This window comes from Crotalus tigris, unplaced genomic scaffold (assembly GCF_016545835.1).
Source record: "Crotalus tigris isolate CLP2741 ecotype Arizona unplaced genomic scaffold, ASM1654583v1 scf7180000017611.44802233496:7321179, whole genome shotgun sequence".
Taxonomy (NCBI): Eukaryota; Metazoa; Chordata; class Lepidosauria; order Squamata; family Viperidae; genus Crotalus; species Crotalus tigris.
Window position 1 is genome coordinate 3,410,594 of NW_024096511.1, and position 27,078 is coordinate 3,437,671.

The 27,078-nt window shown below is 40.7% G+C and overlaps 1 protein-coding gene across 6 annotated transcripts in view; it reads right to left on the bottom strand.

Moving 5' to 3' along the window:
• Positions 1-27,078, bottom strand: part of ENPP3 (ectonucleotide pyrophosphatase/phosphodiesterase 3) — a 77,867-nt gene that overhangs the window by 35,830 nt on the left and 14,959 nt on the right. For 3 of the 6 annotated variants that reach the window (XR_005554414.1, XM_039324216.1, XM_039324221.1), the window contains 7 exons: positions 26,012-26,134; positions 24,856-24,981; positions 18,967-19,027; positions 11,169-11,266; positions 10,490-10,569; positions 4,530-4,649; positions 3,223-3,332 (listed from right to left, as the gene is read on the bottom strand). Coding sequence is in view for 5 of the 6 variants with exons in the window: in XM_039324216.1 (XP_039180150.1) it covers positions 3,223-3,332; positions 4,530-4,649; positions 10,490-10,569; positions 11,169-11,266; positions 18,967-19,027; positions 24,856-24,981; positions 26,012-26,134 (718 nt within the window). In the remaining variant the exon portion in view is untranslated. Of the gene's footprint in view, positions 1-3,222; positions 3,333-4,529; positions 4,650-10,489; positions 10,570-11,168; positions 11,267-18,966; positions 19,028-24,855; positions 24,982-26,011; positions 26,135-27,078 lie in introns of those variants that run through there. The other 3 variants (XM_039324229.1, XM_039324237.1, XM_039324250.1) reach the window with 2 other exon arrangements.

Sequence of the window (27,078 nt, forward strand, 5' to 3'; positions counted from 1 at the left end):
AATTCTTTTCTTCCACATAAAGCTAGTGTAGCTGAGCCTCTTCACAGGCTACTAGACAAACAGGCTGTGTGGCTGTGGTCACAAGCGCATGAGGCTTGCTTTAAAGAAGTCAAGGCCTTGCTCACTTCTAACAGTGTTCTTGCACATTTCAACGAGTCTCTCCCTGTGTGCATCGCTTGTGATGCGTCCCCCTACGGGGTTGGAGCTGTCCTGAGTCACCTCAGGTCTGATGGAACTCAGGTTCCTATTGCATACTACTCCAGAACACTGTCTTCTGCCGAGCGCAACTACGCTCAGATAGACAGGGAGGCTCTGGCTGTTGTTGCTGGAATTAAAAATTCCACGATTTTCTATATGGCAGGCATTTCACGGTCTTCACTGACCATAAGCCTCTGCTGGGACTGTTTACCACACGTAAGCAGACTCCCCACATCATTTCCCCTAGAATGCTTAGGTGGTCTATTTTCTTGTCTGCATATGATTTTTCATTACTCCACAAGCCTGGGAAAGAAATGGGCCATGCTGATGGCCTCAGTAGATTGCCTCTGCCAGTAGTAGAAGCTGACCCGCGCCAGCTGTCAACATTCTATCAATCCAAGCCTTGCCCGAGCTCCCTCTTAGTGCCAGGGATGTTACCGCTGAAACAGGTACAGATCACACACTTTCACGTGTCCGCTCCTGGGTCCTGTCCGGGTGGCCTGAGCACTGCCCTAGTCCTGAGTTTCAGAGTTTCTGGTCCAAAAGAAACGAACTGTCCCTTTCTCAGGGTTGTCTGCTTTGGGGAAACAGAGTTGTCATTCCCACCTCAATGAGGACTAGGGTCTTAGAATCCCTCCACGAGGGTCATCCTGGCATTGTTCGTATGAAGGCTCTTGCACGCAGCCACTTGTGGTGGCCTGGTTTAGATAAAGATATTGAGGCTAAGGTACACGCATGCCACCTGTGCCAACGATCTCGCCCAGAGATGCCCCAAGCTCCTGTGCATAGATGGGAGGAAACACAGTCCCCATGGTCTAGGGTGCACATTGACTACGCTGGGCCCTTTCAGGGCCAGTTCTTCTTGGTCCTTGTTGACAGCCATTCAAAATGGCTTGAGGTTGTGCCTGTCTCATCCACCACCACTGCAAAGACTATTCAGGTACTGAGGGGGATTTTTGCTGCACACGGGCTGCCAGATGTCATTGTGTCCGACAACGGCCCTCAATTCACCTCCTCCGAATTCCAAGCTTTCTTACAGGCAAACCTGATTCGTCATGCCACGTCTGCGCCTTTTCACCCGTCCACCAACGGTATGGCTGAACGCATGGTGCGCATCGCAAAGGACGCCTTGAAGAGACTCACCTACGGGGACTGGCATCACAGGTTGGCTGACTTTCTCCTTTCTTATCGCACCACACCGTCCACTTCTACAGGGAGAAGTCCAGCTGAACTTCGTTGGGGGCGCCAACTTACTACTAGACTTGACCGGTTGCATCCGGACAGACTGCCTTCATCTACCTCACATCCTAGGGCACCTAGACAACTACTTGTGGGTGCCCCGGTTTGGGCTCGCAATTACGGGCCTGGTCATACATGGGTCCCCGCTTCTGTGTCCAGGATCACAGGTCCTCTCTCCTACGAGGTTGCCCTGGACAACGGTCGTGTCCTGCGTCGGCACATCGACCAACTTCGCTCTAGGCGAGACTTTTCTGCTGAGACTCCTGGGTCTTTTCCAGGGGGGGAGGGGGACCCTTTGGAGCAAAGGGAAGGGCAAGAGCTACTGCCCACCTCCACTGAGGGAGCCACAAACGGCTCGTCCCAAGGTTCTGCAATTGCTCCGAAAAGAAAGTCATGGAGCTTACCCACACAACAGGCACTCACGCCTACTCCAGCCAGGGAGTCACCCCGGGGGCATACTCACTTTCCACACACATCACACAGCACTCCAGCAACGGAGGATACCCGGGGGCATCCCAACAAATCATTCCCCGCAAGAGAGCTGGCACACAATTCCCAAGGTTGGCCTGACCTTACCCCAAATCCTACAGGGGGTCAAACATACACAGAGCTAGTCGAGGAACCAAGTCCCGACTACAACAACCCTAGCACAAATCAGGGAACACCTGAGTTTTGGGAAAGTACAGAAACCCACACGAGCCCGAACACAGAATGGGGTTCAGGGAATGGACAGCCTCCTGACAGGTCTTGGACTGACCTAGGAGGTTCTACAGAGATGCCCAGCAGCGGCTATCACTTCAAGGGGCCTGAGGGTCTACAGCTAGGTAGGTCAACCAGGTCACAAAGTAACAGAAGCCCTGGCCTGACGAGCCCGGTGGGCAAGCAAGCAGGCCAGGCATCGGGGCACAGTCCTTGGAAGACACCAGGGCACAATAGAGAGAACAGGCTCACGCCTCCCTCCAGTCAGGGGACTTATGCCAGTAACCCAGAGCTAAGAAGGTCACAGAGAGCAAAGAAATCTCCTAAGTATCTAGAAGATTACATAACATTGCTGGCAAGGCAAAAGCCAGTAATCAGTGGGAGCACTGGGGAGCAAAATGTCATATAAAATAAATGTTGTATGTTGGTAGTAGTTTTAGCCCGGGGGAAAGGGGTGTTATGTCCCGAGCCTTGCAAACGGCTCGGGCGTTTGCAGGCAGTCCCGGGCAGGTGCAAAGCTGCCCGGGACCAGACAGGCTGTCGCCAGCGCCGTGCGCATGCGCGGGTGCTGGCGCGGGAAAAGTAACCCATTTACCCGGGAGTTGCCTATATAAGAGGCTGCGAGGCGTTTGGGCGAGGCTGAAGCCATCTTCCTGTAAGCTGAACGCTGAATAAATGAAACTGAGAACTCCAGCTGCTTCTCGTGTCTGTTTTCCCGCCACGGACTCAACACAAAGCTTTTTTAATGCAGACATTATTTGACGTATGGGAGTGGGAAGGACTCTTTGAAAAGACACTTTGCTTCAATGGCTGCATGAACAAAACACCCATTCGCACCAACAGCAGCAATGTCTGTATAATCATTAGGAATTGAGCTTCGTTCAGGGATGTCATTCTTGGCAAAGGCTTACTGAATAATGATTTGGAAACTGTAAAATGAATGAAACATCAGTTCATTGCCAGTTTTCCCTTACTGTAATATATTTTTTGCACTTCAGATGTCCTATTGATTAAAAATTATATTCCCACAAAGATATCTGTAGCTGATGGGAGAACCTGTTGATATTTTTTCAGTCTTCAACTCACTTGTTATAATTCTTGAATATAGTTGGGTAAGATCCATTTATTTTTACTTCAGATCCAGGCCAAAAATAGGTGGCTGCTTTCAAACCTTGATAAGTTGCTGTATGCCAAATCTGCAAGAAGTGAACATACAATCAGTATCTTAAAAATGAATAAATGTAACATGTCTCCAGGTTTCTGCAGACAGTCCCCAGATTAAGAATGTCCAATTTAAAGAAAATCTCTAGATACTAATAAGGCCAGGCCTTTTTTTTCTCATAGAACACCCAGAACGGAGTTCCGGCACCTTTTCTGGATGGAACCTTGTAGGGTAGGCAAGGCGGGTTATATGACGTGTGTGAGTTCCGGCATCTTTTTTTTTTTTTTTTTTTTTTTTTTTTTTTTTTTTAGAAAAAAGGCACTGTATAGGGCTGCCTGTTACAAAATGGCAGAGGCAGAGTTACAATAGTTAAAATGCCGGACAGCTACTGGCAGCATGATCTGATACAAAATAGGGGATGGCATTTTCCTTTCTTGAATCAATGAAATGCTTTCATGAGAGTCACAAAGTAGTGTGTGCATTTTTAATATAGCATGCAGCCTTTTTTCAGCAGTTCATGAAAGTATTGTGCAGCTTCAGCGGTTCATCTGCTCGAGGAAGGAGAATGCTGTCTGCCATTTTGAGTCAGATCACTTTGCCTTCGCTGAAATTACAACAGTTACTTATGACTGATCTTTGCAACTGTCCACAGTCATGCGTCCAAAAATTTGGACAGCGAGAGACTGAATTCCAAGGAGTTCTTCTTGAATTCGATTCTTCTTGCTAAACAGTTTTTCCAGTGTTAAGTCAGTTTTTCCCATAGTTTTAAGATTTGAAACATATACATTTAAACTTTACAACTTTAAACTTTACAAAGAACTTGCATTACAATGTTGATGTAGTTATTGATCCCTGATATGCAGAAGTACAGGCCCAGTAATCTGTTCCCATTTAAATGCAAATTTTGGTTAAAGACAGAGTTAGGGAATGGAAATCATTCTTAATCCAGGACAGACTGTACTCACTCATCAGCAGTTTTTAAAAACTAGATGTGCTTTACTATCTTTCAGTCAAAACTGAAATCTAGAAAGCCAAGTTGATTTTTTACATGGGCACCTTCCCTATTTCCGTTTTCCTGCTAAGGAATTACAACATCTTCATAGCATTACTCTGTTGCCTTGAAGTTATATATGAAGTCACTTTGCATTACTGTTATTTCAATACAACAGTTGAATTTGCTATTGGGAAATCAAGTATATCTACACCAAGGAACAAAACTAAAGGTACATACAGGTTGTCCACCCCACCAGGCAGGATTTCTTGCAGTACTTGAGGATAATGAGAAGTTCAGATTTAAATTTACATCATATATATTATTGTCAATGATGCCATGGGATTCTGGATACAAGCCCTGAGGAAAAAAGATACATATTGATGCAGATGAATGAGCTGCTTAACATTTCTTCCAGGATTTGTGCTATTGGAGTGTACTACTACATATCAAGAGTAGAAAGATTTCAGGTTTGTAAGATTTAAATGTCTTGTAAAAGACATCCTGCAGACATTAGGCAAAATAATGATATTCTAATTATATTCAGAAGACATGCAGTGTGTGCAAATGACAAGGTCCTTTTGCATCCTCCTCTATGTTTGGCAGGCAATTAGTTATGCTGGAGAGGTTCCTCTATTCATAAAAGTTTTTCTGCATAATTAAAAATCCCAACCTTCCTTAATCATAAATACTCTATGAAAGCAGTCCAATCATGAAATGAATACATGTAGTCCTCAGCCTACAACCATTGTTTTAGCAACCATTTGAAGTTTCAACTATTACTTATGATTGAACTTTGCAACTGTTGCAGCATCTCCATAGTCATATGTTCAAAATTTGAATGCTTGGCAATTGGCATGTACTTAACAAAAGTTGCAGCATCACATTTATCTTGAAGTTAGAGATTGTGATAGGAAACTGGTTGACTTCCGGTTTTGTGTCCATAGCACATGACCGCACGAGAGCGGATCTCCGCTCCCCATGGCTAGTTTCGTCCTGCCAGGGGGACTCTAGATGAGCCCAAAATCGCCCCGAAGAGGTGATCATGAAGGAGGGGCACCCCATTGATTATGAAATGACAGCAATTGCTTTGTTTGATCTGGGGGAAGCCCTCCAAACCCGACAGGAGAAAGGCTAGCCGCATACCAGTGTCTAGCCAAAGCTACCTGCTGCCGAAGTCCAACCAGAACAACGGTGAACAGCGTGCTTGGAATTAGTGAGAGTATTTGATCTTCTCTCCCTTATTTTGCAACTAAATCCCTGGGAAAGATCTCCAAAGCAAAAAACCTCCGAAAGTGAGGGGAGGGGACTTTACTCCCAATTCCCCCATAGACGGAAGCGGCGAATTAACCTTTCAGGAGGAAAGAAACATACCAAAATTAAATTTAAAATACTATAATCTGATCAAATTTAGAAACTAAAGCAAACTGCTAAGATTATATTCTAAAGGATTTTTATGAAATTATAAAAAAAGAAAAATAATAAGAACTTCTTGTTTGAAAGAGCTGGAAAACAAAAATTTGCTGACATCTAGTGGACAATTAGAATATAGCACATTAAAGACAACACTCAGAAACAAAGAAAAAAATCTGTTCCCATGAACTCTAATAACTTTTAAGAAGATAGCTGCTAGGGAACAAGAAGAGAATGTACACTGGGCCAACTATAAGATTGGAAAGCGTCTGAAGGAAAAGAAAAACTTTGATTGTGATCTAAATTTATGAACTGTTTAAAAACTTTGATCTATGACTAATTTTTGAGAGGGGAAAGTTACAGGAAGGATTTAAGGTGGCTAAACATATTGAATTGCAATTCTGAAGTGGTTGACAATTGACTCCTGAAAGAAAGAATTGTTATAAAACATTGATTTTACTGAAACATTGACAAGTGAAAATTACAGTAGATTATAAAAATCATATATAAAGACAAGAACTATACAAAATTGGACTGTTTGGATTTTGAGTTCTGGCCAGCTTGACAAGGCTAATTACAGAGACTATGGCACTTATGACAGATTACTCGAAAGGGGGAAATAACATGGATATGACATATTCATCAAAAAATGATAGAAAACCACACTTAATATCTACTCTTGAAGGATTCTGCTGGAAAGATCAAAGACCCCTAGAAGCAACATTTCAAGACAAGACAAATACTTTCCAAGAAGAAATTTATGCAATGCTACAACAGATACAAATCACAATAGCTCTAAATCATGAGGAGATTAAACATAACTTTGATAACATAAATGAATACACTTTTAACTTAAATTTACAATCAAAAAACATTCAAAGAATGATGGTAAAGAATGTACAAACAAATCAGATAACAGAATGTGTACTAGAAAAAAAAATGACTTAATTGGCAAAGCCATAAATGAAGGCAATTATAACTTAATATAAACAAGAAAAAACTCACAAAATTTGGATACAACAATAAATATGGAAAAGATGCCTTATGCATTAGAACATCAAAATAAACCTGAGAAGAAAAAAAGACTTAACAAAATGGACACTGCTAGGAGAATCACTGTTTGGGAGATAAAAAGCATACATCTTACGTATTATGTATCCTCTACGCCTAACAACAACTACGAAAATACAAGAACTGTTTGACAAGTCGAAAATATTAATTTGGAAAACAATTTGGCAAAGGAAGAAGATTAGAGACAGGCTTAAGAGACTTGACTGGCCCTACCAGATGGAATGTTATACAAGCAACACTTGTTTGAAAATGGCTAAATAAACGAATAACCTTGGCTATAAAGGGGCTTTAGAATAAGTGGCATAAGAGATATAAGTGATATAGTATTTTTTGATAAGATATAAAAGGTAAAAATATTGGGATGATGAAAGTGAAGGAAAAGTTTGAACTTTAAAGACAAATTAAGTTTGAAAAGATTTAGGATTAAGGAATGACTGAAATATTAAGGGGAAATTAGGCTTAATAAGAACTTTGGGAAAAGGATATATAGTGATTCAATCAATTTTTACAAATAGAAGTGAAATATAAATAAATCAGAAAAGATGTTATAGGTAGATGTTATGATAGATAACTAGTATAGTATTTCTATAATATATGAAATATGAAAATACTGGGATGATATATTTAAGTGGAAAATTTGGATATTTAGATGTTAATTACTGAGAAAATTATGATTGATAAGAATTGTTTGAATATTATGGAGAAATTGAGCTTAAAGAAGATTTATGAAAATAAGATATATGGTAAATCAATAAGATGACTTTTATGAAAATAACATAAGTTGATAAGAAAAAAATGCTATATATGGACGCAATTATTGTTCGTATAAATATAGAAGAAAATGTTTTTATTTAATCATTTATACATGGAAAACATCAAATATCAAAAATTACATTTGTTTCATGCTGAATAAGGAGAATACTATTGGGAGAAGAGGATCAAGGAAATATATTATCAATTGATATACTAATTATGGAAATATAAAAATTAATTATTATTGACTGTTAATTAACTATTATTGATTGTATATTTTTTTTAAAAAAAATCATGAACCAAGACAAGATGCTGCACACCAGGCACTAAGATTATTATTGTAAAAAATCAATAAAACTCTTACCAAAAAAAAGGAAACTGGTTTAGGCCCTAAAATTTGGTTGTTTACAATTATATTGTGAGAAAATCAGCAATTTCTGTTAGGCATTCTATACCTAAGATCCTTTGCCTTAATATTTATTTTGCTTGATTTTGCTTTTGTAGTGAAGGTATGGTAATGTTGGCTTACATAAGAAGATATAACTGGAAAAGCCATAATGATTCAGTTTCTTTTGGATAGCCATTTCCCAAAAAGATTTGAAATTTTCTATAAGCATAAATGAGTCAGTCCACTTAGACTGTAGTATAGTTTTAGCCAGTAAGTGGAAAATATCTTTTGGATATTGGAGGTTGGATTCAAGTTTATTGACTATAGCTTCCTATCAAAGTACTGCTGGTAACACATAAAATGCTTCTCAAAAAATTGTTGGAATTCTTTCTAAGTTAATCACGTTATCTATTCCCAGTTGAGCCCCATGTAGTAGTAATTCTCAGGCTTTAGCTACATACAACTTAATTGCAACAGGAATAAACTGTGCTCTTCTGGAAAAATAGGTAAGATAAGATAAGATAACCTTTATTGTCATTTTTTTTACTGTGGGCACAACGGCACACATCAAAAATGAAATTTAATTGCCCCCTCTCAAGTGAAACACATACATGACACACACCTAAAATATACTATATACAACTTATGTATAGACCCACACCCCTACATATACATAGCAAATAAATATTAAATACTGTCCATCTTGAATATATAACAGAAGGAGGAGGCTTGAGAGTTCACAAGGTTAATGCTATACGGAATGAAACTATGGCTGAATCTGGATGTTCTGCTGTGGATACCACGAAGCCTCCTCCCAGAAGGTAACAAGGAAAACATGTTGTGAAGAGGATGTGTTGGGTCCCATATAATCTTACGGACCCTGCTCAAGCAGCGCTTCTGTGCTATGTCCTGGATGGGAGGGAGGGAACTGCCAATGATCTTTTTGGCCATTTTTCACCATTCTCTGCACTGCCTTCCTGTCTGAAGCAGTGATGCTTCCAAACCAGACTGTGATGCTATATGACAGGATGCTCTCGTTCATCTCCCTGTAGAAAGTGGTCAGGACAGGGGAAGGAAGGTGTGCTTTTTTCATGCGACACAGAAAATGCAGGCGCTGATGTGCCCGCTTTACCACTTTCTCACTGTTGAGCGACCAGGGCAGCCTACTCGTTAGCTGCACACCCAGAAATTTGATGCTGGTAATCATCTCCAAAGGTGAATCATTGATGCACAAAGATGTGTGGCTGTGCCTGCCTTTTCTGAAATCGACAATGATCTCTTTGTTTTTTCCAATATTTAAAACTAGGCTGTTTTCCTTACAAAATAATATTTGAATAGCTGATGCAGATATTTGCACATTGTGAGATAAATAATCCAGATGCACATTACTGCTTCCTGAAGTCTGAAAAATTATCCCTAAAAATCTAATGCTCTTAATCCGCTCAATGAATTACCCACCTAAATTTCAACATCTCTTTGGCATTTGGCAAAAGAGAGAATCTTGGAATAATTTATTATTGGCTCTTCCTCTGTACATTAATGCTAGATTGATATCAAAGCTCTTTTAAGGCTAATGGAAATCAGTACTGGTGCCAAGGATACTCTATGCATGAACAGCATGGAGTAATAAATTGATATATCTGTGGGCTAATTTAGGAGGACAAAAGGTAAAGTTACTTAAGTGAGAAACTGATCAATTCATAAAGTAATTGAATAAAACTGGAGACAATACACTGTCTAAGTCCCCTCCTTACTACTATTTCCTTTATGATATGTCCTCGATTACTATACCTGATCTTGAATTTAGTATTCTCATATATTTTAATGAGCAGCATTAATTATAGGGTATTCTTTAATTTATGCCACCATTTAGATCTAGATAATGTGTTGAAAGCTGATCTAAAGTCAATAAATTACCTGCAAGGAAAAAAAAACAATTTTCTGCATATTCTGGAGCATACTTAGAAAACACAAATGATTGGTGACCAACACTTAGTTTGCAAGTAGGCCTGCCTGGATAGAGCAAAGAAAAAAAGTAATTGCTAATGATACAAAGAATCTTGAGGGCTAGGAGAAGTTGTGTAAAACAGTTGTCGCATGTTTGTATTTCAGCAAACTGATGTTTTGTGAATGACTACAAGCCAGAGTGGAAGACATTTTTTTGAAAGTGATCATATTATCTCAGCATTCAAAATGTGCTCTCTGGGGGCATCTCCCAATCTGATTCTCTCTGGGTGTGTTCAGCTACAGAAAGGGTTACAAGTGGTATCTCTTTCCATACTACACAAATACACTTCAAGAGCATCTCACTGTTGTTTCCTATAAAAATAATTTCAAAGTCACTCAGACCATCAACTTTTCATAGATGGAATTTAGAGAGATGAAAAAGCTTATGATTTCAACTGATTCTTCTTTGCTGCTGCTTTTAGTTTGTTTTGGGTTTTGCATTGGGTGTTTGATTTTTAGGAGGAAATTTATATATTGTTTGATTTCTTATTATTGAAGGGCAGGGAGCAAGTCATATCATAGAATAGCAAATAAAATGTAGTTGATAAATGGCAGAGCCAATACTTACTGTAGCAATAGTGTAGTGGTTTACAAAGGTTTTGGTTGGATAAACCGCCCTCATGTATTTGGCATGAGTCCCACAAGTTTCTAAAATCAAATATGACATATAAAATGAGAATTACCCATTTTTATATCAATCTCCCTCCACCCTTGCTTTAATTAAAACATGTCAATCCAATTGAAAAAGGAGAAGAAATTTTAGCACAAATTTATATCAGTTTTTTCCTGGAAGCATTCCCCCCAACCCAGGAATATCAATAAGCAGAATCAGTCCTTAAACAAAGGGTATTAGATGTGGGCATCAGGATGAAATAAGCCAGGGGTCTTCAAATTTGGCAATTTAGGACTTGTGGACTTCAACTCCTACAATTCTTCAGCCAGCCCTGGCTGGCTGAGGAATTCTGGGAATTGAAGTCCACAAGTCTTAAAGTTGCCAACTTTGAAGACCCCTGAACTAAGCCAACTTCCATTCAGTGCAATTATAGGAAATCAATTCAACTGCTCTCGGAAGGGAAGGAATGATTGGATGGAATATCTTATGCAGGACACTCCATCCTGTGAAAGTTTGTTGCATCTTTCAGTTGCAGAACATTATCACTCATTATATATCTTCTTAAAATAGTTAGTTTCCTTACTTGCAGGAAGTTATTCAATATAAATCTTCTTAAAATAAAGAGTTTACTTACTAAGCTTATTAATATTGGGCATTAAACTATCCCAGTTTTCCAAATATCCAGCCCTAAAGCCATCCATTGAAAAAAGAATAAGTGGGGACTGTTCAAACCTAGAAGAAATCACAACATACATAATTTACTTTGTGTTAGCAGCATTATAGCAATTACTTGTAAAAAAACATAATTTCCCAAAAATATTGTATACATTTCAATCTGGGATATTTGTGTGATGAGTGTAAGGTGGGGCTCGTCATAATTCAGCAGCATAATGGTTGACACCTCATTCCTTTAGTATAAGGCAGGGGTGTCAAACTCAATTTCATTGAGGGCTGCATCAGCATTGTGGTTGCCCTTGGGGGTGGGTGTGACCAGGGTGGGTGCAGCCTACTGGGTGGTGTGGATGGAGTGGGTGTGGCCCACTGGGTGGGCATGGCCAGCTCTACACCGTTCGCATCAAGGGGGCCTGGGGGGGGCTGGGCAGAAGTGGGACAGATCTGAGGGGCTCTGGCAGAAGGGGATGGGACCAGGGCAAGTGCCAAGGAATGGTCCACTGGAGGAGCCTCACTGTTCCTCTCAAGCTATGGAGGGGACTGGATGGTGATACGGGCTGCCCAGAGCCCTGGGCAGCAGAGGTCAAACGCCCAGCCTGGCCCTTGAGCACCCGTGGCACCAAGCCCAGCCCCACTTCCCCAAGGGGGCACCCAGCTGCACTTATCTCCTCTTCAAGGCTGCTGCTGCTGTGCTTGCTCTCCTTAGCCAGGTTGCTCATGATGGGTACGAGGGCAAAGTCAGAGGGAGGCCCATTCCCTCTCCATGGGAATAGACCCAGCTTTGTATCCAAAGCTTCCTTAGCAATAGGATGGGAGACCCCCAGAATAGGCAGGAGGAGGGAGCAAGGGGATGGTGAAAGGGCAGCAGGGCAGGACTAAGGCAGGAGTTCCCTCAGATCCTCCCTCTCCTTCTTTCTTTCTTTCTTTCTTTCTTTCCTTCCTTCCTTCCTTCCTTCCTTCCTTCCTTCCTTCCTTCCTTCCTTCCTTCGTACAGAATGGTGAGAAAATATTTGAGATGAGGGAGGGAGAAAAACAGGCAAGAAACAGCTGGGGAGGTGTCACCCTTCGTGAGCAATGAAGAAATGCACCATTGCCTGGAAGTGGCCAGCACATGGCCCTCACCTACTTCACATATCTGGCTTGGTGGGCTCTGGGGGAGGGGATGCCATGAGCAGCGTGAGAGTCAACATTACTTGCACAATGCCGCCCAAGCCCCTGCCTGCCCAGTCTCAGCTTTGCACTTGCTGCCTGCTAAAACTGGCAGACTATGGGCTAGACAGCATTGCACTTCTCATCAGATTTGCACCACCTGGCTCAGCTCTTGGCACTGTGAGGAGAGTGCCCTGCTGCCTGCCGAAACCAGGCAGGCTAGGGGCTGGGCAGCATCGCGCTTCTTTTTGGATTCGCACCGCCCAGCTCAGCCTCTTGGCGCTGTGAGGAGAGCGCCTCGCTGCCTGCCAAAACCCCTCCCCCGGAACCCATCAAGCTGGATAGGTGAAGTAAGCGAGGGCCATTTGCTGGCCACTTCCAGGCAATGGTGCATTTCTTTATTCCTCACAAAGGATGACACCTCCCCAGCATGCACCCAGGGGGCAGGGCTGACGCGGCAGGGGCTGGTTCCTTGCTGTTTCCAGACGGCCTTGTGGAGCTTAGACTGAATGCATTTCAGCATAGATGGCCACCACAAAATTGTACATTGTCTCCCAGCTGGTGTGGGCCAGGGCCAAGGCAGCGGGGGCTGTTCCCTCACTGTTTCCAGGATGGCTTCGTGGGCCACATGAAACCACTTTGCGGGCCACATTTGGCCCCCGGGCCTTGTGTTTGACATGCCTGGTATAAGGATATGTGTCATCCTGTAGATTTTCACACACACACACACACACACACACAGAGAGAGAGAGAGAGACAGAGACAGAGACAGAGACAGACAGACAGACAGACAGACCCCTTAGGATTTCCTTGATTTCAGGAGTACAGTATTTTGATATAGGATGTAAAAGAATTTAAAGTAATCGTGGATTTCACTGGAAGCCAATCAGAACACACCATTCCAGCTGGAATAAACACTAGATCAAGCTGTGTTCTGTCTTATTTCTTTTAATTCCCTGGGAGGAAAATGTGCCTGAAAAAAGATACAATGCTGAAAACTAGACAGCACAACAAAACTTTATAAAAGCAAACAAAAAGAGAGAAGGAAGCCTAAGGACAGGTTACCCTATAAACACAGGGAATAAAAATATTCAGATTGTAATGGTTTCATAATTAGCTACATTGCTCTTTTAACGATTAGTCTAATCAGAAATAGGAATCAGGTTAATAGCTTTGCAGAAGTCTATTGATCAAGGGGCAGCTTCCTGTGCATTCTGACAACTTGGTAGAGTCCAAAGTTTACAAATATACTGAATATGGAAAAGTGGGTGAGCAATTAGATGAAAAATTTAAATTGCTACTGGTGATGAGCCAGTAGTAAAACTCATGCATACATAATAATGAAGAGAACTTGGGATTGGATACAATGAGTGAAAAGTGAAAATTTGCTGCAAAAGACCTTTTTATACGCAATCTTCCCTAACATGAATTAAACTTTGTTTGCATTGTGAGAGTTGAAGTTCAACATTTCTGGACAGCACAAGCTGGGAACCAGCTAGGAAATTATTTACCCTTCACTATATAATCCACTTCCTTATTATGCCACAAGTGATTAATCCTTTTAAGAACTATCAACATAGCTTAGAAAAAGTGATCCCTGCCCTGCCATCACAAGGTATAAGGGCAATAATGCATTTATATAGTCATATGTTCAATTGACAAAATCTTAAAAGACGATGCAGTAAAAGTGCTACACTCAATTTGCCAGCAAATTTGGAAAACTCAGTAGTGGCCACAGGATTGGAAAAGGTCAGTTTACATTCCAATTTCAAAGAAAGGCAATGCCAAAGAATGTTCAAACTATCGCACCATTGCACTCATTTCACATGGAAGTAAAGTTATGCTTAAAATCCTACAAGCTAGACTCCAGCAGTATGTGGATTGAGAACTTCCAGAAGTACAGGCAGGATTTCAAAGAGGCAGAGGAACTAGAGATCAAATTGCCAACATATGCTGGATCATGGAGAAAGCTAGGGAGTTTCAGAAAAACATCTACTTCTGCTTCATTGACTATGCAAAAGCCTTTGATTGTGTGGATCACAACAAATTGTGACAAATTCTTAAAGAGATGGGAGTACCAGACCATCTTACTTGTCTCTTGAGAAACCTATATGCAGGTCAAGAAGCAACAGTGAGAGCTGGACATGGAACCACTGATTGGTTCAAAATTGGAAAAGGTGTCTGGCAAGGCTGTATTCTGTCACCCTGCCTATTTAACTTATATGCAGAGCACAACATGAGAAAGGCAGGGCTAGATGAATCAAAAGTTGGAATTAAGATTGCTGGGAGAAATATCAACAACCTAAGATATGCAGATGATACCACTCTAATGGCAGAAAGTGAAGAGGAACTAAAGAGCCTCTTGACACAGGTGAAGAAGGAGAGTGAAAAAGTTGGCTTGAAACTCAACATTAAGAAAACCAAGATCATGGCATCCGGCCCTTTCAATTCCTGGCAAATAGATGGGGAAGAAATGGAGGTAGTGACAGATTTTATCTTCCTGGGCTTCAAGATCATCGCAGATAGGGACTGCAGCCAAGAAATTAAAAGACGCTTGCTCCTGGAGAAAAAGCTATGGCAAATCTAGACAGCATACTAAAAAGCAGAGATATCACATGCCAACAAAAGTACATATAATCAAGGCCATGGTTTTCCCAGTTGCAATGTATGGCTATGAAAGTTGGACCATAAGAAAAGCTGAGCGCCAAAGAACTGAGGCCTTTGAACTATGGTGCTGGAGAAGACTCCTGCGAGTCCCCTGGATTGCAAGGCAATCAAACCGGTCAGTCCTAGAGGAGATCAACCCTGACTGCTCTTTAGAAGGCCAGATCCTGAAGTTGAAATTCAAGTACTTTGGCCATCTAATGAGAAGGAAGGACTCACTGGAGAAGAGCCTAATGCTGGGAAAGATTGATGGCAATAAAAGAAAGGGATGACAGAGAATGAGGTGGCTGGATGGACTCACTGAAGCAGTAGGCATGAGCTTAAATGGACTGGTAGAGGACAGGAAGATGGTAGAGGACAGGAAGGCCTGGAGGAACGTTGTCCATGGGGTCGCGATGAGACAGACACGACTTCACAACTAACAAAAAATGTTCAATTGAAACCTCCTCAATTTCACAGATGTTCAAATATATCTGCATGTCCGGAGTCTATTGGTTTATCATTAAAAACAAGCTCTACTGGAAGAGGCACATGATATTAAAGTTCAACAACCATTTCTTGCAAGCTGATTACATCTCAGTTTAAGATTCAAACTAAATATTGCATGCAAATTAATATGGTACTTTAGACAGAGAGATTTAAAATAGATAATAGAAGAGTGGCTCAGAATTCTGGCTTTTTTTCTGTAATTCTCTCTCCCAAAGATGTTTGTCCTTCCAGAAGAATCAAAACAAATCTTTGCAATGCTATTTAAAGAGACAGTGTGCTCTGTGCTAAACTTCTTAAGTAAAATACAATGGGAACATGCAACCATTGTACCATTCTTGCTTTTGGTTTTATAGTTTTGTACATAGTCTTGTTAATATTTTAATATTTATGGTTTTAATTGTAAGCTACCCAGAGATGTGAGTGAGTGAGATAGGCTATATATACATTAAATTAAATTAAATTAAATTAAATGACTAAATACATTCTTACAAATTAGAATCGTGTATAATCATTGGAAAGGAACACATGGGATCTATGCTCGGAGTGAGGGTAGCAGTCTGATTCATCTCTCTTACAGCAACCTAAGAATACTTTCTCATCTCTTCGTATTATGGACAATGCTGTCCAACAGGGAGTGGAATTCAGAAATGGATTTTTATTTAAAAGGAGTTTTTGTCAAGCCTGCCAATAACAATACAAGGGTAACAATACAGTGCTAGGCTAGGATCAAGAAGTTCCCAGTTGAACTTCTGAAACCATTACACTGACTTTTAGACTAGGCTGCTTTCCCTACCTTCCTCCCCCCCCAAAAAAAAGTAAAAGGGAGAAGGTGATAATAGTCCTAATTCTCCCCCAGACAATGTTGGGAAAGTCCATCGAGGCAGGGAGGAGGGTTCAAGCAGGTAAGTAGTCTTTGTGCAGCGGCAAGAGGCATAAGTCTGACACCCCCACCCCAACTAAATCCCATAAAACCTTATCTGGTTGTTCCCAAGGGAAGGCAAGCAGTCTGAGGAGAAATTTGTAAAATACTGTAGATAGAACATAATCACTGACTTGACCTTTCACTGACGGATCTGGCTACTTGTGCCTGATACAAAAGCAGGGTATAAATGTTCTGAATATAGCTGTTCTAGTTTTGATGTGATGCATTAAGATCAATCTCATGCATTGTTCTCAAAGAGGAAAATCAAGAGGCAATTTACTAGAACACATGCAAAGGGAAGCAATGAAGGTGTGGTCAATTGTTCCAGTTTTGACGTGATGCAGTATTGTTTTAAAAGAGAAAAGCCAAGAGACACAATTTCCCAGAACACATACAAAAGGAAGCATTGAAAGTTGGATCAACTCAAAACAAACTGGAAAAAATGAAAGCAAACAGCAGAAAAGTTTTCATAATTACAGCCCAGAACAAGACAGAATAGGTGACAGAGCACTCAACTTTCAGGCTACCTTCTCATTGCCTCCTACCTCCTATCAGCTTCCTTGCATGTATTTGTGCACTCAGTGCAAATCATGGCAGGAAGAAAGTCAATGTTTATATGGCTCAACTTCTGCTTGCTTCCCTGTAGGAGCTGCACAGTTAGAATGCTGACTGAAGTGGAAGCCAAGGCAGGGACAGTTTTTATGAGAATAGATGGCAGTGGAAAGGGGGGGGGGGGATAGGAGTATCATTAGAGGCATTATTCATGAGGTGTTGAATGTTCCATTATAATAAAAGCTGCATAATAATGGCAAGTTTAATATTTTAATATGTTAACAATCACTGTAACATAGTTGTCATATGTTGATATTACCGTCCTCATTCTTAAGACATTTAAATTAAACATATAAGTAATATATTGCTCAATACACAGACAGAAAGTTAGTTTTCTTGCTGGTTCTCTATATCACATTTCATTATTCTTTCTCCAAAGCAAATAGTGTTGAGGGCTATGTAGTGTGGATAACAGCATTGATTAAAGAGTAGGATCCAGAACAATGTTTCTCAACCCAATTTCTCAATGTTTCTCAAGCAGTGTTCCAATATCTCAGGGGCTGCCACAAAGAAGAGGGAGTCAAGCTATTCTCCAAAGCGCCTGAAGCAGGACAAGAAGCAACGGATGGAAACTAATCAAGGAGAGAAGCAACCTAGAACTAAGGAGAAACTGCCTCACAGTTAGAACAATTATCCAGTAGAACAACCTGCCTCCAGAAGCAGTAAATGCTCCAACACTGGAAGTTTTTAAGAAGAGACTGGACAGCCATTTGTCTGAAATGGTATAGGGTTTCCTGCCTGAGCAGGCGGTTGGACTAGATGACCTCCAAGGTCCCTTCCAACTTTATTATTGTTGTTGTTGTTGTTGTTGTTGTTGTTATTAAACTGCAGCAACTTTGAGATAGTTGAACTTCAGTTGTAGGCGGAGTGATTCTGGAAGTTGAAATCACTCCTCTTGAAGTTGCTGAGGATGAGAAATACTGATCTTGAAGATCCCCTGTCACTATAGGAGTTTTCTGGGTGATTTTGAGCTGATCACTCTCAGCCCAATCTACTATGTTACAAGGTTATTGCTATGGGGGGGGGAGCAGAAAGAGGAGCATTTATATGTGCTATTTGTGTTTATATATACAATGCATATATATGTATTTTACATATGCTTTAGGAAAACCAGGTTATAATAATAAATACTTTTAAGAACAAAACAGAATTCTATTGATGGCGTATAATATGTGGGAACTAAAATGGTTAAGCAATTATTCATTGTACTGGAACATATGAAGAAATTCCAGTAAAGGATTACCAAGTGAGAGGCCACAACAGAAATGAGTGTATTTGTATAAAAGAAAAAAAATGGACAGAAAAGCAGATAAGTGAATAAAGGACAGGAAGAAATTAAATCAGTTTATTATAGCTGAACTCAGCTGAACTGAGCTTTTTTTTTTATTGTAAGCTACCCAGAATCATTAAGGTGAGATGGGTGATGCAGTAATTTGTTGAATAAGCAAGTAAAATAGGGCTGGAGCCTATTTGCACAAGTAAAAGACAGTGAAGAGATTCTACCTCCACCCCACCCAAAATATCAATGATAATAAAGCAAGTCAAAGGTTTTGCCTGCCGCAGACGTCACTGATGGATGTAATATCTTTGTTATGATCACGGCTTGTGTATATAAATTCACAGAGGTAACTGTCAACTATTGCTCAGTAACTCTAAACTTAAACTAAACTGTTTGGCGGGGGGGGGGGAGAACATAATTTATCTATTTAATCAGTGCATGAAACTCATTGAAGGGCAGGAACATCTTGGCAGTTAAAAAAAAGAACAAGATGTCACTTCCTGAAGTACCGTGGTCTGCCTGTATCTCATATGCAGGCCTCTTAAACATTTGTATCCGTTTGAAATAAGGTTTATCAATAAAAGAAGCAGAACTTTCACAACCCTGTTTTCTTAATCTGCTTGTTAAGCCTGCATACTGACTTACCCTGCTGGACACTGAGTAGCACCAGAAGAGGCACACTTATCTTTCAGCCATGATGTTTCTCCTGAAAAACACATATGAGAAGATAGATCTTAATTGCAGGCTTTTAGATTAAAAAGAAAAAAAGAGGTTGTTATCTCAGAGCTGGAAGGGACCCTGGAGGTCTTCTAGTCCAATCCCCTGCTCAAGCAAGAGACCCTATACCATTTCAGACGTGGTTGTCCAGTCTTTTCTTTAAAAACCCTCAGTGATGAAGCACCTACAACTTCTGAAGGCAAGCGATTCCACTGGTTAATTGTCTTCACTGTTAGAAAGTTTCTCCTTAATTTCAGGTTGCTTCTCTCCTTGATTAGTTTCCATCCATTGTTTCTTCTCTTGCCTTCTGGGGCTTTAGAAAATAAGTTGACCCCCTCTTCTTTGTGGCACCCCCTAAAATTCTGGAATACTGCTATCATGTTACCCCTAGTCCTTCTTTTCTCCAGACTGGCCATACCCAATTCCTGCAACTGTTCTTCATATGTTCTTGTTTCTAGGCCCTTAATCATCTTAGTTGGTCTTCTTTGCACCTTTTCCAAAGGAATAGAATAGAATAGAATAGAATAGAATAGAATAGAATAGAATAGAATAGAATAGAATAGAATAGAACCTTGGAGGTCTTCTAGTCCAGCCCCCTGGTCAAGCAGGAGAACCTATACCAGTGATGGTGAACCTTTTAGAGGCTGAGTGCCCAAAACTCACTTATTTATCGCAAAGTACCAGGGCTGTATCAGCATTGTGGTGCCCTCAGGAGGGGTGGGGGCGTGGCCCACTGGGTGGACATGGCAGTGATGGTCACAGCAGCCTGCCGGCCCCTTGACTAGCGTACTCTGGGGCTCCGCAGCCCGCTGCCAATACCGGACCATCCCTCCAGCAGCAGCAGGAGTAGGGGAAGGGGGAGGCACGTGATGCAGACAGCTGGACGCACCTACTCCGTCTCATCTGTTTTTGCTTGCAGTTGGAGAGCAGGTTGCTGCTGGTCATCTTGGCCCCCTCACAGATCTTGCCCTTGCCCACACGTGGAGCCTATTCCCCTTATACACCCGACATACCTTGGCCCTGCTTCAGGCCACCACAGCCAACAGCTCATGCAGGTCCATTAGGTTGCCGTCGTCGCTGCCCAGCAGCCCCGCCCAGCACAAAGGAGGTGAAGCGACCAGCTAGCAAGCTCAAGTAGCAGTGGTAGAGCACGCCCATGCCCAGCAAGCCAAAGGCCACCCCGAATGTAGAAAGCCAGATCCCCATTGGCGCCATGGCCCCCAGTCCCAGCTAGGTTTGCATGCCTCCCCCATCTCTGCTGGGCCTGGGCAGCCATGACACCGATGGGGATCCGACTTTCCCCACTTGGGGTGGTCTTTGGCTTGCTGGGCATAGGTGTGCTCTACCACCTGCACTTGAGCTTGCTAGCTGCCCCACTTTACCTCTTTTGTGCCGGATGGGCCAGGTGCTCCAGGCAGCAGCCTAATGGACCTGCACGAGCTGCTGGCAGTGGCGGCACTCGTCCCCACAGAGAGGGCTCTGAGTGCCACCTCTGGCACACGGGCCATAGGTTCGCCACCACTGACCTATACCATCTCAGACAAGTGACTGTCTAGCCTCTTCTTAAAAATCACTAGTGATGGAGCGCCCACGATTTCTGAAGGCAAGCTGTTCCACTGGTTAATTGTCCTCATTGTCAGGAAGTTTCTCCTTAATTCCAGGTTGCTTCTCTCTTTGATCAGTTTCCAACCATTGTTTCTCATCCTGCCTTCTGATGCTTTAGAGAATAATGTGGCTCCCTCTTCTTTGTGGCAGACCCTCAAATACTGGAACACTGTTATCATGTCTCCCGTTTCTTGTTTTCTTTACACTAGCCAAACCCAAGTCTTGCAGCTGTTCTTCGTATGTTTTAGTCTCCAGGCCTTTGATCATCTTAGTTGCTCTTCTCTGAATTTTTTTCCAAACTCTCAACATTCTTTTTGTAATATGGTGACTAAAACTGGATGGAGTATTCCAGGTGTGGTCTTACCAAGGATTTGTAAAGTGGTGCTAATGTTTCACATGATTTTGATTCTATGCCTTTGTTTATGCAATCAAGGATTGCATTAGCTTTTTTGGTGGCTGCTGTACACTGCTGGCTCATAGTCAAGTGATCATCCACTAGGACTCCACAGACTCACAGTTTCTGTTTTTGAGCCATGTTTCACCTAATCTGTACTTGTACCTGCCTAGGTGTTAAACCTTACTTTTCTCCACATTAAATTTCATGTTGTTGGATAGGGCCCATTGTTCAAGTATGTCAAGATCTTTTGGGATCCTGAGCTTGTCTTCTGGAATGTTGAGTATATATGCCAGTTTAGTGTCATCTGCAAATTTGATGACTTCTCTTCTATTCCCTCATTTAAGTCATTTATGAAGATATTGAAGAGTACTGGGCTTAACATGGGACACTGTGGTACCCTACTGCTTACTTCCCTCCATGTAGATGTAGTACCACCAAGGATTACTCATTGAGTACAGTTTGTCAGCCAGTTACAAATCCATCTAGTGGTGATACTGTCTATATCCCACATTTTTTTAGTTTTACTTTAAGTTAAATGAATGAATACAAATGAGTTAAGTCCAGAGATGCACAATATATTCTGTTAGCTGTATGGTTAGGAAATTAACCAAACAAATTTGTTTCTGAGGAAAAAAAAGACAGTATGAATATGCTTGGCTAAACTTTGCTGTAACCCAGATGGTTGCAGTAGAATTGAGATAAAGTAAAGAGATTAAATCTGATGCAAACTGGCAGGAGATTGACAGAAGGAAGTTAACTTGGGTGTTAAAAATCTGGTTATGCTGATCTGTAATTAAAAACCTGAGGAAATAGGATCCTTAAGGTAAATGGAGTTAACTATTAAGGGGAACAAATGGAAGATGCTGGAAGATAGCTTGGAGTCATTAAGAAAATCAGAACTGGGAGCCTCATGCAAAAGAAAAAAAAATCATGTTCCCAAACTGAAAAGTCTTAAGGAACAGAAACAAATGTGGAGCTATGTACAGACAAACATCTACATATAGAACAGTGCTTCTCAACGTTTGTGTGACGGTGACCCCCGTCACACAAACGTGCCGCGCATGCGCAGCGCGCATGCGCGGCGCCGCCCCCCGAGGGGGAAAAATGGCAGATCGCCTTGTTTGGCGACCCCCGAGAAATGGTCGATCGACCCCAAATTGGGTCGCGACCCATAGGTTGAGAACCGCTGATATAGAAGCATACATCTATATAAATAAAAATGTAAATGTTTGTTCAAAATCTTAAATCTCCGAAAGTTCTTCACCGATTGCTTTGAAATTTTGACACAGCGTTGTATTCGAATATGTGTGTGTTTTTATATACCTATATTATATAGATGTCACACCTGTGACAGGTAAAAACATGCTTGTTTTGAAAAACAGTGCCATCTGTTGAACGTAAAAGCAACACACACTACGATTTTACGACATGGACAATTATATGTTGCATGTTCTAGAGTCAGCAAACCAGACAATCTCTATATCTGCACAGACAATGGAACAACAAAAAATATTGCATATCCACAAGCATTGGGAAATTAAACATATTACAAACGTGCGCTTTCTCTTTTCTTTCTTTTCCATTTAACCAGACTGAGCCACAGCATTGCGTGGCTGGGTACAGCTAGTTATAGACTAAGAAATCAATGCAAAATAGTTCTAAAATTACTCAGGAAGAGCTAAAACCACAGAATCTTGGAAATCTGAACATCCTTCCCCTCTCCCTTTCTCTCACTCTCTATGTCTAAGTTAGAAAGGAGCATGACTGAGATTTTTACTCAAATTACTTTCTTGGAAGGGGGTCAAGCCTCACTTGTCTGATCATTGCCATGGTAGCAGCTCTTCCTTCTGACCATTTCCTAGTCCTTCTACATACAGGGAAGACTGGAGAAGAACAGATAAAGTTTAGTTTGGCCAGCAACAGCTAGAAAAAAGATAAGGTTAGCCTAGAAACCTTTTTTATCTTAAGGATATAAAAGAAATGCAAGACAAAGCTTCAAATTAAGGAGAGAGGAAAAAACTACTCATGAATAAGCAAAAGATAAAAGCAGGGTTTTTTTTTTCCTCATAGAATGCCCAGAACGGAGTTCCAGCATCTTTTTTAGATGGAACCTTGTAGGGTAGGCAAGGCGGGTTGTATGACGTGTGTGAGTCCCGGCACCTCTTTTTTTTTTTTTTTTTAGAAAAAAAGCACTGGATAAAAGTGACAACATAATTTTCTTCCCCTCCACCACCTTGCCCAACTGTTCCACTCCCTGCAATTGACAAGAGAGATAAAGCATCTTTAATGGAACAAAGGCTTCAGGAGTTTTGATTGGCAACAAACCAACAGAGAAAGACAGTACAAATTCTGAGGCATGATTACTCGTGCCTTGGTCATCTCAGGGGGGAGGGGGTTGTGTTACTACAATGCACTTTAGCTAGATGCACTTGAAGATCATTGCAGTGATGCAAACGATTAAGGACATTCCATCTCTATTATGTAAACTGCTGTGGGAAGTAAGACCCCCCCCCCCCAGAGAAAGAAATATTTTGAGGAATATTAAAAGGCAGAATATTATATTTCCCAAAAGGATCTTAAAGGCAGAAACCAACACTACCACCCCAAACTCTCTGCCCCAAACAGAAACCAGGTCTGCAGAAATGGGATAATCTTGTCAGAAAGATTGGAGTTAGGAAGCTGGGATTAGAAAGAAAGATCCCTAGAATCAACAATCCCTCACACCAAAAAAATCCAACAGTCATTAGCCACAGCCTCAGGGAAGCAGGATATGACCTTTGGGACATAATAGGATTAACCTACCACCATCAGAATACCAGAAAGCCACACTCAGACTCAGGTCAAAGTTCATGCCACAGGAACAACTCCAAACAAAAGCCCAAGAAGGTATAAAAATCCACTCCCTACTACATGTGGTCAGTTTTTTTTCCAGAGCCATCTTTCTGTCTGGCTCTCCTCTTCAATAAACTACAACCTTCTTTCTAAAGCAGTCGCCATGTTATTTATTCCCAGCTTGGACTGGACCCTGATGAAGATTTTTCCTTCAACACTGCATACTAATAAGCTTCCAGGTAGAGATCAAAAATATAGTTATCACTTATTAAACCCTTTATGGCATAAGGCCCAGCTAATTAGGGACTGCCTCTCTCCCATTATTTCTACCTATCCCAGAAGATCTGGGAGAGAACAGATCTTCTTACCATCCCATCTACTAAACAATGCCGTCTGATAGGCTTCCAGGAGCAGGCCTTTTCTATCTGCAGTACGGAATAGCAACCTCTCAAAAATTCAGACTTCCTGAATCTTGCGATACTTTAAATCAATATTTCTCAAATTTAGCAGCTTTAAGATTTCAACTCCCAGAATTCTCTAGCCAGCACAGCTTTAAATGGTATCTGGCAACATGTTACTTCCCTCAGGCACTGGGATATGTTATGATGTCCCCATCACATATAAGTATCTATTTCAGTTAATGTACATCTGTGTCCTCAATTATATGCAATGTGATCCTTATTTTTTAAATCTGTACACCATCGAAGTTCATTATTGAGTTGGACAGCTTTACAAATCTAAATTATAAATACATAAATACAAAACCACTAAGGAGCCTTTTGGAGGTAATGATAATTGGATAGTCATCTTTAAAACTTTAAAGAATTTAAAAAGTTTTGTATTTTGTGTCAGATCCCACTTGCATTATTAGCAAAGAACAATTCCCAAATGTAGCCTTATAATGTTTGTTTAATGCCTTCATTTTTTTTCCAAAAATGTTCCTGATAATATATTAAAATGCTTTGTCAAAAAGCCAATCTCACCTTTGCAAATGCTTTTGTAGTCTGTACAGCAATCTTTTTTTTCCAAGCAGTCTTCAGAACAGGAGCATAATACATTGGCTATTCGTTTCTCACCACAACGTAATTTACTACAAGACCAACTCTGAGCTATAAAAATGGAAATTATATATCATTATATATACATACACCTCTGTACAGAAAACCCAGATGAAAATGCAAGAAAAGCAATCTTGGAAATAGAATTCCATGAGAAAGCATGAGTATTTCTAGAAATATGTTCTCAAAGGTAGATTCATATGCCTATACATGTGCATTAATGATCATATATCTTTCAGATGTTTTCTTCCTGTCTGATGGATAGTTTGATTTCTTCTTAAACATGGGCATGGAAGATCTTTGCTCTTCAGCAATATTATATATATAAAATGCACATTCATCTGATTTCTACATGATAGTGGCATAAATTCTAGTCCCACCTTAGACATGAAAACCAGCTGGGTGACTTTGAGCTAGTCACTCTTTCTCAGCCCAATTCACCACACAGGGTTGTTGTTGTGGTGGTGGTGGTGGGGAAAATAGGAGGAGGAAGGAGGTTTACATATGTTTGCCATCTTGAGCTATTTATAAAAATAGTAAAGGCGAGATAAAAGAATATAAAATAAATTATGGGACTTGCACATTGCTATAATTTATTCTGTATTGGAAGGTATATTTATTACTACACAATCCAAAAGGATGGCTGAGAAAGTTTACATGGGGCAGTCTCCATTCTTACCCGTGGGGAGGCTTTGGAAAATCATCTTCCAATTTGCAGAGCAGACAGAGCAATTAAAAATAAGTCATAACATATAACCTACCTTGTCACATTAAACTATGCAGAGTCTCATTTACTACAGTGTGATTTTTTTTGTATATATTTCATTCTCTTGAAAATAACACATTCTGTAAAATTTCATGCAATTGTTTGAAATGGTATGGACGCTGGAGATCTGATTCAATTGAACAGTCATCAACCTCATCACTTGATCTAACCAAAGCATGCATAAAATCAATGCCTACTGATTTCCCTACAGAAAGGAAGTTTTAGTTTCTGCTACATTGATTAAGATTAATCACATCTGCTTTGAAAAATCGTGATTCTAAGATGAAATTAGCTGATTAGGAAAGTTGCGCATACTTGGTAGCACACAAGTATCCTCATAATCCGAGCAGCAAGCTTGGCGTTCTGTACACTTGTCATCACAACTACAGCCCGATGCCATTTTACTGAATGTCTCATTACATCTGTATCTGCAGCTCACTGGATAAACAATTAAAGAAAATTTTAAAAAGAGGTAGACAATTATTTCCGTAAACATCATACTCTCTCTCTCTCCCTCCCCGCCCTCTCTATCTCTGTGTGTATGGAGAGAGAGAGAGGAAAATAATACCACTTTCATTTCAGATACTGTCTATTGAGTTGACTCTATCAGAAGCTTCACATATCAACTGAGCATAGGACACTTCTTCATGTTTTATGTAATGAATTATATGAATTCCAATTCTGCCAGTAGCACCAGAACATAAAAATAGGGGAATTAGTCACTTCTCTATCACTTTTCTTTAATGTCAAGGTTATCTTGAATCACCAGTGTACTTAGGAATTAATTTTCATATCTTACTTAAAGTTAATCTTTTCATGCCTCATCAATAAGCACACCATTGCAATTAAGTGGTTACAGGCAGAGTGAGATCTGTGCAGACCTAGCTAATAAACAGCCAAATTTATATTATATGTATGACTCCAGCTATCTTTTGAAAGCCTAATTGTATCCGTGTCTTTAGACTATCCCTCACTGGCATGAAACCAGGAACAATAATATAAATATGAAATTCACTTGATTTGAAAATCTATTGGGACTGAATTTAAGCTTAAACTAGACTGACTAGACTATTTTTGGAGACTTCGGCATCCCACTTTTAATGCATTATGCACAATCAGTGTAGGCCAGAGCACAGTCATACTTCACCAGTGACAAAAGTAAAAATCTCTAACTTCTTTTCAGTTTACTCAAGGGACCTTAGCATGAGATGCTGTGATTCATTCTCGATGCATGAACAGACCTAGGAGCTGAAATAGGCATGGTCACATTTTCTGAATAGTTCCTGGAAGGCTATCTTGAGTTTCTTTCTATAACTTTATTCTCTTCCTCCTTTACGTATTATAGGAATATTAATCCTACCCTATCCTTTAGATTTAGATAG